At 39.5% G+C, this 19,222-nt stretch overlaps 2 protein-coding genes across 3 annotated transcripts; one reads left to right on the forward strand and one right to left on the reverse strand.

Annotated features, from left to right (window-relative positions):
* Positions 1-1,064: 1,064 nt before the first annotated feature.
* On the reverse strand, positions 1,065-14,718 carry LOC130909994 (cytochrome b-c1 complex subunit 2, mitochondrial). 2 transcript variants are annotated; one of them, XM_057826989.1, is made up of 14 exons: positions 14,588-14,718; positions 13,771-13,872; positions 13,452-13,601; positions 13,253-13,317; positions 13,113-13,169; positions 12,912-13,036; positions 9,890-9,987; positions 8,118-8,175; positions 7,930-8,025; positions 2,064-2,263; positions 1,897-1,977; positions 1,747-1,823; positions 1,514-1,667; positions 1,065-1,362 (listed from the first exon to the last, which is right to left on the reverse strand). In XM_057826989.1, exons 1-14 carry the CDS (start codon positions 14,618-14,620, stop codon positions 1,279-1,281), a joined length of 1,380 nt encoding a protein of 459 aa, XP_057682972.1. In that variant the 5' UTR covers positions 14,621-14,718; the 3' UTR covers positions 1,065-1,278. The 2 variants fall into 2 exon arrangements, with proteins under 2 accessions (XP_057682972.1, XP_057682973.1); XM_057826990.1 differs by lacking the exon at positions 13,771-13,872 and adding an exon at positions 13,909-13,992 and having other exon boundaries at positions 14,588-14,690.
* Positions 14,719-15,679: 961 nt separating this feature from the next.
* LOC130909724 (NHP2-like protein 1) lies at positions 15,680-16,727 on the forward strand. Its single transcript, XM_057826494.1, has 3 exons — positions 15,680-15,891; positions 16,050-16,170; positions 16,327-16,727. The coding sequence occupies exons 1-3, from the start codon at positions 15,889-15,891 to the stop codon at positions 16,587-16,589; spliced, it is 387 nt and encodes a 128-aa protein (XP_057682477.1). The 5' UTR covers positions 15,680-15,888; the 3' UTR covers positions 16,590-16,727.
* The last annotated feature ends 2,495 nt before the right edge of the window (positions 16,728-19,222 follow it).

The following is a 19,222-nucleotide window of genomic DNA, read 5'->3' on the forward strand; positions in this document are numbered from 1 at the left end:
GGCACAGTCCAGTATCTCTGTGCACACATCAACTATATCTAAAACTATGGCCAAGAACAGTGTTCATGGGAGGACTCCACGGAGGAATCCACTGCTGTCTAAAAAAACATTGTTGCTTGTTTATTGTTCGCAAAAAGGCACTTGGACACTCCACAGAAGTTTTGGCGTAATATTTTGTGGATTGATGAAACCAAAGTTGAATTGTTTGGGAGTAACACACAACGTCATGTGTGGAGGAAAAATGGAACAGCTCACCAACATTAACACCTGATCCCCACCGTGAAGCATGGTGGAGGGAGCATCATGATTTGGGGCTGTTTTGCTACCTCGGGGCCTGGACAACTTGCAATCATTAATGAAAGAACGAATTCAAAAGTTTATCTTGATGTTTTGCAGGAAAACCTGAGGCCGTCTGTCAGACAGTTGAAGCTAAAAAGTGGATGGATGGTGTAACAAGACAATGATCCAAAACACAGAAGTAAATCAACTACAGAACGGTTTCAGAAGAACAAAATACACATTCTGGAGTGGCCAAGTCAAAGTCCAGACTTGAACCCCATTGAGATGCTCTGGCCTGACCTAAAGACAGCGATTCATGCCAGACATCCCAGGGATCTGACTGAACTACAGCAGTTTTGAAGAGAAAAATGGGCCAACATTAGTCCTGATCGATGTGCCAGACTGATCTGCAGCTACAGGAAGCATCTGGTTGAAGTTATTGCTGCCAAATGGGGGGGCTACAAAATATTAAATGTGATGGTTCACTTACCTATTTTTCCCCCCTTTCAGTCATTGTTTGCATATTATCCTCATTAAAATAGGAAAACCTATAAACGTTTGCATGGTTTTAGTTAAAGCAGTTTTTTCATCTGTGTGATTTTGACAAAGATCAGAAAACATTTGATGGTAATTTTATGTAGAAATGTGAGAAATTCCAAAAGGTTCAGATATTTTTTCATACTAGTGTATTTATCATTTCTCTACAGCTCGGTGGTTGAGGATCACTGCTTTAGACAATGTGTGGTCCTCAAGAAAAAAAAAACAAAAACAAAACAAAAAAACAGTTATGTCAGGCAGATAGAATTTATTAATTATTTTACATGAGCTATACATTATAGTGAACGTGGGCAAATGATGTTGCGATAACCAGAAAACAAACCTTACATCTAAAAAGACATAACATGTCTTCGACCAATGGTGTCTCTTTGTTACAATGGCGGAGGAAATACAGGTTTGCCTTAAAGAGTTGACAAGTTAAGGAGAAAGCGTATGTGGAATTTAAAGCTCATCAACGAAGGGCGTTTTGATGAGGTTTCCGCTGGACGCCATAGTCTTCTTGCCTGACACAAATTTCTTGGCAGCCTGGAAAAAATGCAAAAATGAGGAACATTAAAAAGTATCTTAAGCATGGAGGAAAAAATCAGTCCCATCCCTCCCGGCCAAACTGGATTAGATGTCTATTGCTGTCAATGCCAAAACTGACCAAAAAGTGAATAAAACAAAAAAGTCTTACATTGGCCACATCTGTTAAGGAGACATTATCAATTTTTTTGGCAAATTCTTCAGGAGGTTGATAGGCGCCGCTAGCTAGCGCCTGAGTGCCCATGGCTTCCAGCAGACTTTCCGAAGTCTCCAAAGACATCAGCAAGTGAGATTTCAATGATGCCCTTCGCAAAGAAAACAAGAACAACTCAATAAGAGTTTAAAACATCAGCTGAGTGTGTTTTCCATCTAAAGGTTTCTTACTTGGCCCATGTGAGGTCGGCCGCTGTAACTCCGCCATTAGCGACGGCATTCAGCTCGGCGAGAGCGGCCTTGATGACCTGTGAGATATGCAAAAGTCTTTCATGAGTTCTCACATTGGATAGCGCAGATTGCAACAAGGATAATTCTCACAGTGTCGGTCGATCCTGCTTGAGAAATGCTGTAGATTCCAAAAAGCCCGGAGTCAGAGTAGCTAGCGTTGAAAGCACTTATCTGAAAATGTTAATGGATTTTTGTGAAGAAAAAAACATAGCTGAGGTTATAACTGACCAGTATGTGTGAATAAGGTAAATCCTTACATCAAAAGGATCAGCAGTTGCCTTGGCAACACCTTGCACCAGTTTGCTAGTAGCACTGGAGCCCCTCTTGATGCGTGGACCAGCTCCAAGCAGGTGCTGCAGAACGCTGAAGGCCACAGCCTCACCAGTACCTGATGCTGCCGTCTCGCTCACAACTGCAGAGTGGACCAAACTGCTGGTGCTTGGCAGGCGGACCTCACCTGGAGAGCGAACAGAAATTTTAGGGAAATCAACAAGATAAAAGCATTTTAAAATGATATCGGATACCGTATTTTTCGGACTACAAGTCGCACCTGAGTAAAAGTCGCAACAGCCATAAAATGCCCAACGAAGAGAAAAAAAAACCTATATAATTCGCGCTGGAGTATAAGTCGCATTTTTGGGGGAAATTTACTTGATAAAATCCAACACATAGAACAGATATGTCATCTTGAAAGGCAATTTAATATAAAAATACAATAGAGAACAACATGCTGAATAAGTGTACAGTGTAGGGTTGTTCCGATCATGTTTTTTTGCTCCCGATCCGATCGTTTTAGTTTGAGTATCTGCCGATCCCGATATGTCTCGATCCGATTGCTTTTTTTTTGCTCCCGATTCAATTCCAATCATTCCCAATAATTTTTCCCGATCATATACATTTTGGCAATGCACTGAAAAAATTAATAAAACTCGGACGAATATATACATTCAACATACAGTACATTAGTACTGTATTTGTTTATTGTGACAATAAATCCTCAAGATGGCATTTACATTATTAACATTCTTTCTGTGAGAGGGATCCACGGATAGAAAGAGTTGTAATTCTTAAAGGATAAATGTGACTTTGTATATTGTGACTAAATATTGCCGTCTAGTGTAGCCATTTAACTGTTCTGCCCAAATGCATGATGGGAAGTGCAACCATGACTGTGCGTAGTGGCACCAATTGATATATCTTCACTGCGTTGGGAAATAACATAGGGTGTTGACGAAAAGATCAACTATTACCTTTCTTCCCAACATTGCTTCCCACGATATTTCTAATTGGTGAGAGAAGGATTTTAAGGCTTTAGCCAACTGAAAAAAGGCTCCAAAGACTGCCAAAATTCACTCTACTCATATTACGCTGCCTTTTAGCTCTATATATAGATAAAACGGCACCATTATAGATTGAACGCGACAATGCGTGAGTGGGTCGTGCAGCGCTTGCGTTAAATATTTTAACGTGATTAATTAAAAAAAAAATTTATTACTGCTATTAACGCGATAAATTTGATAGCCCTACTTTAAGCCAAAACTAAAGACTCTGGATGAGTGTAAGACATTTTGTCTGTAACGTTAAATACAATTAGAAAACAATTAATTAAAAAAAGATATATATATTAAAAAAAGGCATGTCCGATATTTTTTTGCCGATTCCGATACTTTGAAAATGACGTGATCGGACCCGATCGATCAGGATGCCGATCGATCAGGACATCTTCAGTACAGTGCATGAACAACGAAATGTGAATATACTGTGCTCACAAGGATGCTACAGCTCGCTCCTGGCAATACAGAGAGCTAAACTCCCAAATGACGATGCTGGACATCCGTATAATTTGCTGAATCAATTTCGTGCTCGATACCAAACAGGTTCGCGTCAATGTACATAAATGATAATTAGGTGCTATTACAGTAATGACACAAACGGTTAGCATGCGTTCGCTAGCATTAGCACATCGTTAAAACCATACAACTGGCTTTAAGTGTCCGATCGCGGGTGGAGAACACACAACAACAACAGAAAAGATGATACACACAGGCGTTGCCTCTGTAGAGATATTTTACAAGCATAAACAATGAACGTAAGTTCACAGCCGTGTCTCTCTCTCACAGAGACGCTGCGTAGCTGTCCGCCTTCTTCTGGCGTCTGAGCGCTCTTCTTCGCGTAAACAAGTGCGAGTGCGCCCCCACGTGGGCGTGAAAGCGCCACAAACTAAAAGCATGCATTTCAATATAAAAAAGTCAATAATACATTTGAACACACATTGCCAAAGGCAGAACGCGAACGTGTCCATAGCTATTAAGAGATACAGATTCAGATAACTATAGCATAAAAAACATGCTAACAAGTTTACCAAACCATCAGTGTTACTCCAAAACACCAAAATAACATGTGAAATGACATCATAATGTGTTAATAATTTCACACATAAGTCGCTCCTGAGTATAAGTCGCACCCCCAGCCAAACTTTGGAAAAAAAAAACAAAAAAAAAACTGCAACTTATAGTCCGAAAAATACGGTAATATCCAGGGAGATCATGGGACCATATACTACATATACTACAACCGGCGACTAGAAAGCCGGTTCACAGTAATTTTAGTGGGAAAGTGGCAAACATACATGTTAGGGTTGTTCTGATCATGTTTTTTTGCTCCCGATCCGATCCCGATCGTTTTAGTTTGAGTATCTACCGATCATTCCAATCATTCCCGATAATTTTTCCCGATCATATACATTTTGGTAATGCATTAAGAAAAAAATGAATAAAACTCAGACGAATATATACATTCAACATACAGTACATAAGTACTGTATTTGTTTATTATGACAATAAATCCTCAAGATGGCATTTACATTATTAATATTCTCTATGTGAGATGGATCCACGGATAGAAAGACTTGTGACTTTGTATATTGTGACTAAGGCTACGTTCATACTACAGGTCTTAATGCACGAATCCGATTTTTTCGTGTTTTTCCGACTCGAGTGAGGCATTAACTTGACGGTCTGAACGTGACAAGTCGCACAGAACGGGACCATTTCAAATCCGATCTGGGTCACTTTCGTATGTGGTCTAAATCCGATCTGGGCCACATTTTTCCAGACTGTCGCGGCGGTCTGTACTGTCCAGTCCCGCAAATCGGATTTAATGCAGCAATTACGTCATCAAATAGCGAGAGAGTCGTTACCGTAGCGATGCACCTGTGCGTTATTAGCGCCTAGCTTGCAGTGAACACGGCTTTTGAGGAAGGGCTGAGCTTGACAACAGTCATAAAAAATAAAAATGGGTTGAGGATAAGCCTGAGAATGCTCAGTTTTCTCTCTGTTCCAAGTGAGCAATATTTCAACATTGCCTCCACGGCCGAGAGTCGGGACAAACTGCCCGTATGTGTGTGTGACGTGCACGGACAGTGCGCGCATGCTATCGATCCATATAAACTTTGAATATAAGCCTAAACGGGGATTATTTATGTCTGTTATTTGTATCCACCTTTTGAAAAGCAAAATATGATATCCCTGGAATGACGGATGACGTCTGTCATTTGTTTTGATGCTTCTGCGCATGCGGGTCTTCTTGCTTAGCGCGTGTCGGGCTGCGAATTAGTGCGCATGCGTAATACTTGAACTGTCTCAATGCATAAAGGCAGTCTGAACGGGCACGCCAAAAAAACGGATATGACAAAAAATCGGATTCGTGCATTAAGACCTGTAGTATGAACGTAGCCTAAATATTGCCATCTGGTGTATTTGTTGAGCTTTCAGTAAATGATACTGAAGGCCATGCCCAAATGCATGATGGGAAGTGGAACCATGACTGTGCGTAGTGCTACCAATTGATATATCTTCTCTGCGTTGGTAAATAACATAAGGTGTTAAGAAAAAGATCAGTTGCTACCTTGCTTCCCCACATTGCTTCCCATGATATTTATAATTGAAGGGAGAGGGATTGTAAGGCTTTAGCCAATTAAAATAAGGCTCCAAAGGCTGCCAAAATTCACTCTACTCATTTTACGCTACCTTTTAGCTCTCTATATAGGCAAAACGGCGCCATTACAGATGGAGCGCGACAATGCGTGAGTGGGTTGTGCAGTGCATGCATTAATTGCCTTAACTACTTTAACGTGATACATTTTTTAAAAAATTAATTACCGCCGTTATTGGGATAAATTTGATAACCCTACCTTAAGCCTAAACTAAAGACTCTGGATAAGTGTAACATATTATGTCTGTAACGTTAAATACAATTAGAAAACGATTTAATTAAAAAATATATATATATATATTAAAAAAAGGCATGGCCGATATTTTTTTGCCGATTCCGATACTTTGAAAATGATGTGATACATGTCATTGTGTTTATCTATTTATCTATCTATCAATCGCATAGGCAACGCAAATGAGGCAGAGACACTGTTCAAGTGGGGTTTGCTTTCGAAAATAGCGGCCGATGTACGCGTGTGCGTGTAGTAAACTTACCTCGGTTTTAGTTTCGTTTTCCACGTTGTAAGCTAATTTTAGAAACCCTTTTGAGAAGATGGCTAAAAGAAAATAATAAGACGAGGAGTATTGTACTTTTCAGCAGGAATGGACAGAGGAATTTGCCTTTGTGGAGAGTTTGACGACTTTTCGGATAAAGACAAGATAAATAAATAGATAAAAGACATGCCTCTGTCGGCAAGAACTGTTCACGTTCGTACCATCATGATGTCAAAACAAATTGAGGCAACGCACTTGAAGGACATGAATGCGGCACTTTTTTTCCCCGCTTTGGATGAGTCAACAGTGACAGACGTAAGCAATTTATCCCAGTTCAGCGTGATTGCAAGGTTTTGACTATGAAAGGGACAACAAGAGGGGAGAAGTCCTTCACTGAGTTCGCTAAAGAAAAAATCTACCGATGGATAAACTTGTTTCGGTGTACACTGATGGTGCTCCGTGCGTGGTAGGGAAAAACAGGATTCATGGCGCTTCGTGAACATGAAGCGCATCCTCAGTTCCCCAACAGCTGCATGATGCTTAACCCCATCAAATATCAACCCGACTACAAAGCCATCAGCAAAACCATGCACCACCAGAAGTCGTATTAATGGTAAGAAATACTTAACATTGATTAGCCACAGCATAACAATGTTATTAAAAATAATTCAGAGACTTAAAAGTGTTGAAATACATAAAATGCACACATTACTTGTTGTTTTAGTTTTAAACATAATGTATGGCTCTCACAGAATTACATTTAAAAATATGTGGTGTTCATGGCTCTCTCAGCCAAAAAGGTTCGACCCCTGGTAAATAGTATAATATTTAGTCCTTTAAGTGAGCTTACACCCACAGGCACAGCTCAATGGTATTACCATCAGAACAAAACAAAAAAACAAAAAAAAAGATTTTTTTCCCCCGTAAAAAGCACGTGTGTATGACTCGTATCATGTTTACATTATACACACACTCTCTTTCTCAACACAGACAGTTGCCAGAGAGGAAAAAAAACACCACTTTTTACCACCGCTAGACACACTAAACACGCTGGAGTTAACTCTTGTAGCTGGTGGGAAACGCTCATGACAGTGTTTACATAATCTTTACTTTTGTATAAATGCGCAATCATATTGGAGGCATTGCCTCCTCGGCAGCAACCCTCCGCAAACCAGTCTTACATGTCGGTTGGCCCACCTCATCTAAGCCACGGCCGTCTAACTTTTCTGTAGCCTAAGTATCCCCATACCAAAGATTTCGTTTTCTTTGATGGGGGAAAAAGTTCAGGAGTTTCACCTCCTCCAGCCAGCGTGTAGCACAGCTGACTCACTGACACTGAGCAACAACCGGTGGGGGAGGGTTGAGCATTACAGCTGCAAGCGAGGGATTATTCCATGCATTTTTGGGACATAAAAAATAGCTAATTCCTTAGGGACTGCATGACGGAAGTTTTTTTAACGTTTTCCTACCACGGTGTACCTTGAAACCGGTAATTGGCACATGTCCATTCTCCTCACATACATCCTACCATGTGGCTGTGCATCGGATTTTTGGAGTTGGTCAATATCGGGATATCGGTTAGAAAGTCATAATCGGACAACTTTAAACAAGATTAAAAAGTTCTGCATTCACTTACCGCCACGGTACCGGGCTTGGACATTTGATGTTCCGGCGCCACCGCAGATGTTAAAGAACTGCTCTCCTACTTGCTTCAGAACAGCATGATCCACACCTGCAAATACAAAAGCATTGAGGTTTTTTTCCCCCCGCATTCATTTCTATCTAGAAAAGAATGATATGTGACTAAAACAACAACATTCTTACCTAGTCCAACAAGAGCCATTCTTGCACTGGTAAAATGATTCTGAACAAATTGGTGCAGCTGAAAACAAAAGAAAACAGCAACAATGACCAATTTGGCAACGTTCACACAGCATGGCAAGATGCCCAATTTGGATTTTTTTTTTTTTTTGTACAGCCATTCATATTGCAAAAACATTGGCAACTCGCTGTGTGAAGGGAATGCGTCCATGATGTCACACGTATGCGGACTGCCACACGTGTGAAACTTTTGCACGTGTCGCAGTGTTTACGGAGCTAACGGGCGTTTAAAAACGAAATGTATTTTGTATTTTAGTGCACAGTATGTGTAATTTTCTTCCTTAAGTGTGTTTCGCTTTACAGTTAACTCCACTCAATAAACAGCTTGAAAACTACCGCATTTTTCGGACTATAAGTCACTATAAGTCGCATTTTTTGGGGGGAAATTTGATAGAATCCAGCACCAAGAACAGACATGTCATCTTGAAAGAATTTAAAATACAATAGAGAACAACCGGCAGAATAGGTGTACGGTATGCTAACATTACATGACGCTAGAAGTTAGATCGGGCCTAAAAAATCCAGCCCGACATGACCGGACCGCGGGTATTAAAGCCCGACGCGGCCCGAGCCCGATCAATTAACTTGATTTGCTTGCCCAAGCCCAAAAGCCCTCGAAATTTTATGTTTTATTTGTAGGCACGACCCCAAAAAAACCTGAAATTTTATGTGTTATTTGTGAGGACTCAGGAGGCGGAGGAAATGCGGGGATCCAATGCGTGGTTGCGTTTTGTGTGATCGCGTTTGTGACGATGAGGTGCATATATGCATAATGATAACAAATTAAAGACTGTCTTTTGTAACGAATTCTCCCAGTTAAACAAGACTGTAAGATGGATATTCAATAAACATTTATATCTTTTATATTTGTGTGTCTGTTCTAACAGGCGTATAGTGGATTTGACATTTATTTTAATCTCGAGTTGGCAGAAAAAAATGCAAGTTTTCTCAATGTTTAAATGGTCTACATATTTTTATGATCATTATAAATGCATTTACACAACAAAATAATGCTGGAAAAGGTTGTTAAATATATTTCTCGTCTGAGACCAAAGCGCCACATTTGTTTACATTCAGCAAAGCCGACATAGGTTTCCGTATAGCACCTTCAACAATCAATTTGAATCCTTTCCAACAACTACCGCAGTTGTTTGCTTTTCAATTCCCCTGTCTGTAGTTGGTTTTTGACTCCTATAGCTGCTCCATATCGAAAAGGAAATACCAGAATGCTCGCGGAGGGTGTCAGGAGGGTAAGACTGAAAAGAGAGCCACTGCGTTCACGTGCGCAGGCATGCACAGCGCCTTCTCTGTTTTACCCAAATTATTTATTTTATTTAACATCCATACATTGTTTTAGTATAAATATATGAATATATATTTATTTTAAAAAGTTAGCGAGCGAGAAGTCGGCCCGACTTGAACGTAAATAATCACACATAAATCGCTCCAGAGTATAAGACGCACCCTCTGCCAAACAATGAAAAAAAACTGCGACTTATAGTCCGAAAAATACTGTGTTTACATGAATTTTTGAGCACTTAAAAATCTGCCAAATTAGTCAATTTGCAATTTGTCTGCGGTCGATTAATTATGTCATGGCTGATTACTGATATTGACCCTTTTTTTTTTTTTTTTTTTTTTTTTTTTTTTTAATGTATGATCTGAATTTTAAAATCACCCAATTTAGAGGGGAATAATAGACCTTTAATACTCACATGTTCCGACTGGACGTTGCCCACCATGTAGTCAGGACAGTACAAGGAGTTGCTGAGCGCGTTCTTGTAAGCAGCTTCATGGAGACTTTCGACCACAGCTGCAACAAAAAGATGGACAGGAAGTTTAATTTTTCATTATTGGGTGTGTTTGTGTGTGCGTCTGAGACCCACTCACTGGACGTGAGAATCTTGGGGGACCCTAACGATTCGATTACAATTCAAAGGCTACTATTCGATTATAAATCGATTATTGATGTACCCGCCCCCTCGACTATTAGCTGTTTTTAATGTTTCAGTTACAAACAATTGTACAAAAATTCTCTCAGGCTTTAAATAAACTACTATTTCAGTATCAACAGTTCAAAACCGTAAATAAAATACAGTAGTACCTCGACATACGATCGCTTTGTCACACGATCTTTTCGACATCTGACGTAAAATTTGACTCGCCATTTGTTTCTACATCCAACGACATGCTCGAAATACGACATGACAGCACTGCAGACGGATGCACGGCTGACTTTCTTGTAAGAGAAATCAACACAGGTTTCAAAAAGGTTGGTACAGGTGGTGAAATAAGGAAAAAAGTTTACGCTTACCTTCTAAATGAAGATGCAAATTATAGAGAAACATGAGCGTGGAGTGCGCATCTGTGAACTGGCTCAACAATACATCTCCACGGTCCTCCTCTGACCACCGTTCGCCTGTCTTTATAAGTTAAGTTGACAATTATTATTGTGGTTACATCACCATAGAAATCGCCAGCTTCGTCAGGTTTTTATCATTTATTTCAGAATTATCCAACAAAAAACACCTTCTGTCCGCCGCATTTGACTGTGCACACAAGAAAACATTAAAAGTGAAAGTAAACTCAACCGCACCGCTCCTCTCTGTGTCACGTCAGTCACACGGTGCGTTCAGGTACAGAAAAAAACGTCGGCCACATTAGAACCTGATTCGTTACATTATTACAGGAATTATAATTTTTATTATTATTATATTATCATTCTGATTTTTATTTATAATTAATGTGTTTTGCTATGTGTAATTGCCATCTGTAATTGTACCAGCAGTATTTATTAAGGATTTAGTGTAGGTTTTTGGGCTGGGGAACGAATTAATGGTATTATAATGTATTCTTATGGGAAAATCCTGCTTGACATACGAACATTTCGACTTACAAACAAGGTCCTAGAACGAATTAACTTCGTATGTAGAGGTACCACTGTACTCAAGTCCCCATCCTGTATCAGCAGCTTTAAACTACATTCAATTGATTTAATGTTGTCAATCAACAGTTAAAGTTGTTAAAATAGCTCCCGTTATTCCATAATTTCCCTTCTGTCTATTTTCAATATGTGAAAGTTTTAAAACTTTCATCATTTAATGCCGAAGTTCAAGATTTTTGACATTAGTCTTAATCTTCGAGTTAGCGGGGGTTAAGTTACTTGGTGAAGTTGATTTCAACAAATTAGTTCGTTATTCGTTAGATTCAGGGCTCCGAAGTGGCTAAGCTAGCGCGAGTCAATGGCACCATTATAGCATGCCAATAAAAAAACGATACAGATCTACGAACAGATCCAACATAGTCAAATAAATTCAAAATACATATCATCGTTTCATAACACCCATGCGGCCAAAACATTGTCACACAAAACCGCCGTAATTCATTTCATTTTGCAGGACTATTTATTTAGATGCGTAATACGACCCCAATAAAGAGCAGTGCTTCGATCACTCGTTCTCATGCTGCATTCCAGGAAGGTGGGAAGTCAGACATATCCCGCTCAGGGGGTACCAGTGCCACCTTAAAGCATTCCAAGCGAATGTAAACAGCAAAGATGGCTGATCCCCACAAGATGTTTTTTTATTTTAGCCTTCAAACACATTTTGACCTCCAGCAAACCTGACTTCTCATTAGCGATCAAATAGTGGAGGCGTACTAATGATATTTTTCCAGATCAGAAGTTGGAAACTCTTACTTCCCACCTTCTTCGAATGCAGCATCAGTCTGCTGAGGTAACTGACGGCCAGCAACGTGGCGAAATGTGCATTTAGAGGCTGTGGAAACATACAGAAGAAACAGGCAAAGGAAAGTTTCCACAAATTCCCAATGAAGAACGAGGAAAAATATAAACTGGTCACTTGCTCCTGGCTACGACATAAAAAATCAGTGGTGAAAAAAACACGATGTGATATCACTCCGACCTGCTCCTCTGCAGAGCTTCTGGGTTACAAATGTTGCCGTTCATACTGCAACGCGCAACCGTAAGTTTTAATGACTTTATCCTGAAAACATAGCCAACACGATTGATTGTATGGGACATTAATGATTTTCACGTGTGCATATGTTGTTTTTTATTGGCATGCTATAATGGTGCCATTGGCTCGCGCTAGCTTAGCCACTCCGGAGCCCTAAAACTAACATATAACTTGCAAATTTGTTGAAATCAACTCCATCAACTAACTAAACCCCTGCTAACTCGAAGATTAAGCCTTAATGTCAAAAACTTTAACTTTTCGCTTCATTTAAAGATAGATTCAACCGATTTAGGAGTAGTTTAGATAAAAAGTTAATTAGGTTCGCTCCGAAGGTTCGCTACAACAGCCTTCCAGAGAAGTCTACTGCTTTAATATGGCGGCTGTTTACTAACGCCTGTGAGTCCGTCATTTCGCATCTAGTTCTATGTATGTTATATCTACAGTACAATTATGTGGGTGTAGTTTTTAGCGACTGTCGGCCGCAGTCAGGTATTGTTGTTTATTTTAGCTAGCAGCATGAGTTGAGCATGATGTTCCAAGAGTCTGGCTGCAGCCGCCTCTCTCAGTACCCTGCGCCGCTCGTGTTTACTCTCGGTAAATTCCTCATTGCGTCCTGAAGATCGCGCTGTGTTTTAGTTCCGCTTCACTTGGCATATTTCAATAATTGGAATTTGGATGTTTGTGAATCGTTCTCAATCTTCCACGGCCGAAATCGCGAATAATCTAAGAAACTTAAATTTCGCACACCTCTACCACTCACCTATATGAACGTTCTCTCCTGCTTGGGCCTTGTCAACCTTCACCCTGGGTGTCAGATCAGACACCTCCCATGGTCGAAACTCCGGCGCAGTCGTCACATTGATCAGAAACTCCATCACTGTGTCGCTATTGAACAAGGATCACGGAATGAAGTTCTGGCATATAATGATGTAACCATGTACACAAAGTTTACGTTACTCACACATCATCTCGCAAGCAGTCAACAGTGTAGATCATGTTCTCTCTGGATGAAGATGCACTACAGAGGCATAAATGAAGCATGAAGTAAAGAAAATGTAAAATATTTTTGCTCATTTATATTGCTATTTAGTGGTAACCGACCTCAATTTTCCTCCAACTGCTTCGATACCACGGCAAATCTTGAAAGCTGAAGCACCTTTGGTAGTCTGAAAAATTGATTCAGCAAAACTCACCTACCACTTTTTGAAATTTGACAACATTGGGTTAACTCAATGGCTCTCTTTTGGCATCTATACAGAACTTTAAACTCTAGCCTGGTAGCAGCAGTGATGCATCTTACCAGGTTGGCCGCCAATCGTAGAACATGGGTAACACCCTGGTTGTCAAGCGTCTCATAACGACAGCCGGCCTTAACAAACACACCAATCTTGGAAACTGGTGAGTAGTTTTCCAGGGAGGCGACCACTAGTCCACTTGGAAGTCTGGTAACCTGAAAGAGGGCAACAATGGAGATCTTAGATTATTCTTGTAATGTGAAATGAAAGTGTGTGAAAAGAAACAATCCAGAATATTATTATTGCTAAACAAGGTGACATTTTAAGTATTCAGAGATAATTATGCTGTCTTGGTACAGATTTCCTCTTCATTCCACAACATACATGGACATCCTGGATAGAATGTGGAGCCCCAGGAGATAGCTTGAGACCAGCCAGAGGCTCAACAAGAGAGGGGCCTGCTCTGGCAGTAGCATAGAAGCGCCTCTGTGGAGGAGAAAAAGAACATCAACAACCACTGACCTGCACATCTTGCGGCTGAAACTTAAAATCGGCAGCCCTGGTGGTCTCCACCTTACGGGCAGCCTGCGCCGCATAAAGCCTTGTCTGGAAAAAAACAGGAGATGGGAGGGTGGGAGAATACGACTAACTACAACAGTTTGAATATTTTCCAAATAAATCACATTATTATTTTTACACACTGGACACTCCTCTCCATCTTTTTTTCTACTTTGCTCATCTGTGATTGGAGCATCCTGTATCTCTGCAGATTCTGGATGCATGTTTTAGGAATTAGGGAGTTATATGCCTCACAAGACGTTTTTGAAACACATATAGCAGAATGATTTCGGTCCAATGAAATTGGAAGTGTATTACTCCAACATTTAAGAGGGACAAAGTAGGAGCTATTTTTACTATCTCTTGCGGTTGTGTGATAATTTCCTTACTCCTTTAGCCTGGCTTGAGAGTGTTTTTGTTTGGTTTTGGTTTTTTTAAATGTGGATCAACATCCGTCGATTGAGAATCATCCTTCCCAGATTCAGGTAACAGGCTGACAGCCCCTTGCCCGCAGCTTGCCCAAACCGCATCGTGAAGTGAACTCCATGGTTTATTTGCCATAATAACAGCGTGAAACATAGCGCGAGAAAGTGAGAAAACGTCTCAATTTAACTCCGCAAGTTTATTACACAAGTGGACTTACTGATAAGTGAGAGAGTCCCCGAATCCCCTTCATTTCCCCTCTCTCCTTCAAGCCAAGACCACGGAACAATATGGCGACGTCAAAGTGCCCTATTGGTGGATATCACATATATAAGGCTAGATGTATAAAGGCCGAGCAGGAGGCGTAAGTAACTGGCGACCATCTTAAGTTTGGGGGAGTTCTTCGTGGACTCTGCATCAGTGAAGCTAAAGTGAGTGATTTTCTGCACTCTACACTCTCAACTCGCTGAAATTAAGTCGGTTTTACATCGTTCTTTTCTTTAATAACAAACTGTTTAAATGATGCCTCGATTACGGCTGTATTTTGAAAAACAATGTTTTGATTGGTGCTGAGTATGCAGTTAATTTAATACATCTCTGAAGTTTATATATATAAAAAAAAAAAAAAAAAAAAAACTTGTTTAAAAATCTATTTAAAACTGAGCGATTTAAAGCTATTTCAATTTACACTATCCATTGACGATTGTTATATTTTTGGAACTGTCACGACGTAAAAATGGCCGACAAGTGGCAACACTTGTTCCCCTTTTCTTTCAGCGCATAATCAGACATCTAGTTGAATTTACATGAGCTCTATGGCTCTCTGCTTGCTTCTTCTGCTTGGCGTAACCTTTAGGTAAATTACCGCCATCTACTGGATGGCATGTTTATCAACTATGCCTACTTGCCCATTGTTTATTTATTTATTTATTTTTTAACTCTGTGTCTGCTTTAGGGTTCAATTCATACTAAAACTAAAAACTCTATAGCCCGAAGAAAAATTAGCATTTCAATTTTCAGAGCTGTAGATGGCATACGCGTGCTTTGGAACAGTAGATCAAGAATGAAGAAGATTACCGGTCTTACAGGGCTGATGAAAATGATATAGATAGAGGGAATTTTTATGTTTTATTTATTTATTTATTTTCTCCACTCTGGGTGTCTTTTACTGTTTGTCAGAATAGCGTAAATTTAGTCTGTAACTGCCTGATCTCGTGCCAAACCGTTAACCCAGTAGATGGCGGTAATGCCCTGCGATACAACGGGTAAATTGCCAAGAAAAAAAACAAGAAGAAGATTATTTCCGGTCTTCTTAATATCGCAAGTACGCATGCGTGGCAGCCCGGGCCGACACGTGAAGCAAACGTTACTTATCGATAAGCAGCAGTATTTGTATAGTCCGTGCAGCGGTGTTAAGCAAAGGTTTTAATTTCGCGTATTGCTGTTCCCCTTCTCCCCAAAACGAAAAACACTCCTCAGTGAAGCTTTTCGCCGAGAGGGCCGAAAGACTAATATTTCACAATGGTGAGTGGTTTCCCGACTACGGGCTAAACATGCTAATAGTGAACATGTGTGTGTGTTAACCGCTTGCTCCAACCCAGCCGTGAGGAGTTCCACTTTAAAATCACTGTTATTGTGCTTGAACATGTTTTATCATAATAATGCGTAAATATTGTGTGCAGACTGAAGCCCCAGTGAACCCGAAGGCCTACCCGTTGGCCGACGCCACGCTCACCAAAACCATCCTTGACTTGGTGCAGCAAGCATCCAACTATAAGCAACTGAGGAAGGGGGCTAATGAAGGTAAGGGTGCATAAGTTTTGTATTTTTTTTAAAATTCAGATTGGTCTTGACTTTAATATGTTATGTTTAAAGGAGACAAACCGCTTTTCACAATTTAATCTGCTTTGGCAAAAAAATTGGGAACGTTAGTGATGCTGAAATGTTCTCCCATTGCAGCCACAAAAACCCTGAACAGAGGAATCGCTGAATTCATCGTCATGGCCGCTGATGCCGAACCATTGGAGATCATTCTCCACCTCCCGTTGCTGTGCGAGGACAAGAACGTCCCATACGTGTTCGTCCGATCCAAACAAGCCTTGGGCCGCGCTTGTGGTGTGTCGCGTCCCGTCATCGCTACCTCGGTCACCATTAAAGAGGGGTCTCAGCTCAAACCCCAGATCCAGACCGTCCAAATGTCTATTGAGAGACTACTAGTTTGATAGTTTTTGTCATAGTTCCATATGTTGGATATATACTCATGTTATGAAACATGAGATATTTTTGTTTTTATGGAGGACCACTTACATGTAAGTGTACTTGTGTTATTGACTGATTCGTAATAAAACCTGTTAAACCTGTTTTTTTCCTCAGGTGATATTTTCCCAGGAAACTGGCAATAAACAACATTATTTTTCTGTTTGCATATTACAACATACCGTATTTTTCAGACTAAACGATTGACCACCAATGAACAACTACTGTATTTTCATATGAAAAGCTTACCTGACTTTCAGGCACATTAGTGCATCACTTTTCTGCAGAAGTGAAACAATTATGCTTCCAAAAAATAGGTTTGTCATTCAGCCAGAGGGGTAAAGTAGCCAAAAATTTTATTCGAGTGGTGTTACTTCAAAATATTACTAAGTAGTCATCCAAAAAATGTACTCGAGTAAAAAAGTATCCATTGAAAAGAATACTCAAGTAATGAGTAACATTGTAGCTGCTTTCATTTTTTTTTTTAAACAATATTTTTCTCAGCACAAATTTATATGAACAGTTATAATGATACTGTACAATAATCCATTACATAACCACAGTAAGCCAAACAAAAAGAATTCCGGCAAAAGAGGGAAAAAAAATAACGCACTATTCAAAGAACATGGGTGCCCTGCCCTCTAGTGGAGAAAATAGTTCCTAGTATGAATAGTAAATACTGTAGTTCCGTTATAGTTTCTATTATTAAATAAAAATGATCATATCTTCGTTTTTCCGTGGTCAATCGGTGTCAAATAAAACTGGGAGACAGGTTTAAATCCGCGCGTTCAAATCATGTTGAGGGCAGCGCTCTGTCAAATACTTCATTTTTTACAGTGATTTAAAGACGCCACGTGATTGAACAGTCTGGCGTGATTATAGGACGGCAAACTTGCGTCTGATTAGTGTAATGGAATCGTGATTATTGTAGCGACGTGTCATTGGTGAAATTAGTAACGCTACTCTTGGCAATAGCATCTCTAGCAAATATATTTACATCTATGTATGTATGGCGGAAAACACAGACAAGGCTGAAAAAGCAGTTTCTGCTCTTGCACCCCTCTTTAAAATAAACTGTATTTTAAACCAAAAGAATTGTTTTGATAGAACAATATGTCTATACGCTGCCATAGCAGTTTCATGGTGCATTAAGCCCCCAAACTATTTTTAATTTGTCGGTTTTACCCTGGAGACCCCCGTTTACAGGAACCGCACAACCGCGTTTGTTTCAACCCAGCCATAAAAAGAAGGTAGGTATTATTCAAAATGTCTGTCATTTTAGCTTAGAAACATTAATTGATGTCCAATATTTAGTTTAAAAAAAAAAAAAAAAACACTTCCAAAAATTATTCACTTGCATATTTCAATCTTTTAAACAAATCATGTTACAATGAAAGAAATAGTGTCTGTAAATAGGTGACGGATATCTACTTCATCACTATCGCTTAATTGTATTTTTGTTGTTGTTGTTGTTGTTACTGTCGCATTTTCCCTGTTATTTTAGATGATAAATAATCGATCCAAACAAAGAAAAATTGGAAAAAAACATTGAAAAGGGTAAATATTTGAAAAAGAAAATTTCAACCACTCCTTAATGACTGCGATTTCTGCATTGCAACCCTTGTTATATTACCGTGTTTCACCCATAAAATCCCCAAAAAGTCCGTCTATGGCCATTCACAGCTGTGTCTTGACACTCGGTGAGACATGCTACACGGAATTTTGGGATCGAAACAAGGTATGTACGCGATAATATCTCATTAAAATCCTGGTATCTTGAATTATGCTCTCACCCCGAGTTAAGGTTTAAGGGTTTAATTTTTTTTTTTTTTTTTTTTAAATGCCCTCATGTTCAAAATTTTTCTTCCCCCAAATTTTAAGGTTTTTGACATGTACCGTATCACACATGCATACAGTAAAATTTTGAAATTTGGCCAAATTGGGGGTCTCAGAGCAGAATTTCAAGTCACCTGAGTGTTTTCCGCCAGATATCTAATACTGTATGTAGAATAAAGAGGAAAACTGTAACGACTCTTGTGTAACCCAAAATAGCGGAGAAAGAGTAGCGTTTATTCTTCACAAATCTACTCAAGTAAAAGTGTAAAGTTTGGCTTTGTAAAACTACTCTAAGAAGTACATTTTTCTAGTAAATGTAATGGAGTACAGTACATGTAACGCATTATTACCCACCTCTGCATTCAGCTCAACTGGATTTCGTATTTAAGGCACACAATTTTGGTGAAAACAGGGATTTTAAGTGCATTTTGTAGTCCGTAAAATATGGCAAATTATTATTATAGAGGACAAAGAGCAGTTACACAAAGTACGGTAATTGTGCCAAAATGTTATTTTAACATTTATTGTCATGTTTTAACTCATTGCCTACCATTCACAACAATCCCAGTCAAAATAAATAGGACGTCTAACTCTGTCAATGGCAGCTGATGAGTTTTTTTTGTTTTGTTTTAACATTTAAATTATATTCTTTTCATCGGCTCCAGGTATAGAAAATTGATATTAAAACTATAGTACTGTATTTCGAATCAACGCATTTCCTTTTGATTAGTCGATTAATCTAATCGTCATAAGCGGAGTTTAA

Source organism: Corythoichthys intestinalis, chromosome 21 (assembly GCF_030265065.1).
Source record: "Corythoichthys intestinalis isolate RoL2023-P3 chromosome 21, ASM3026506v1, whole genome shotgun sequence".
NCBI classification, from domain to species: domain Eukaryota; kingdom Metazoa; phylum Chordata; class Actinopteri; order Syngnathiformes; family Syngnathidae; genus Corythoichthys; species Corythoichthys intestinalis.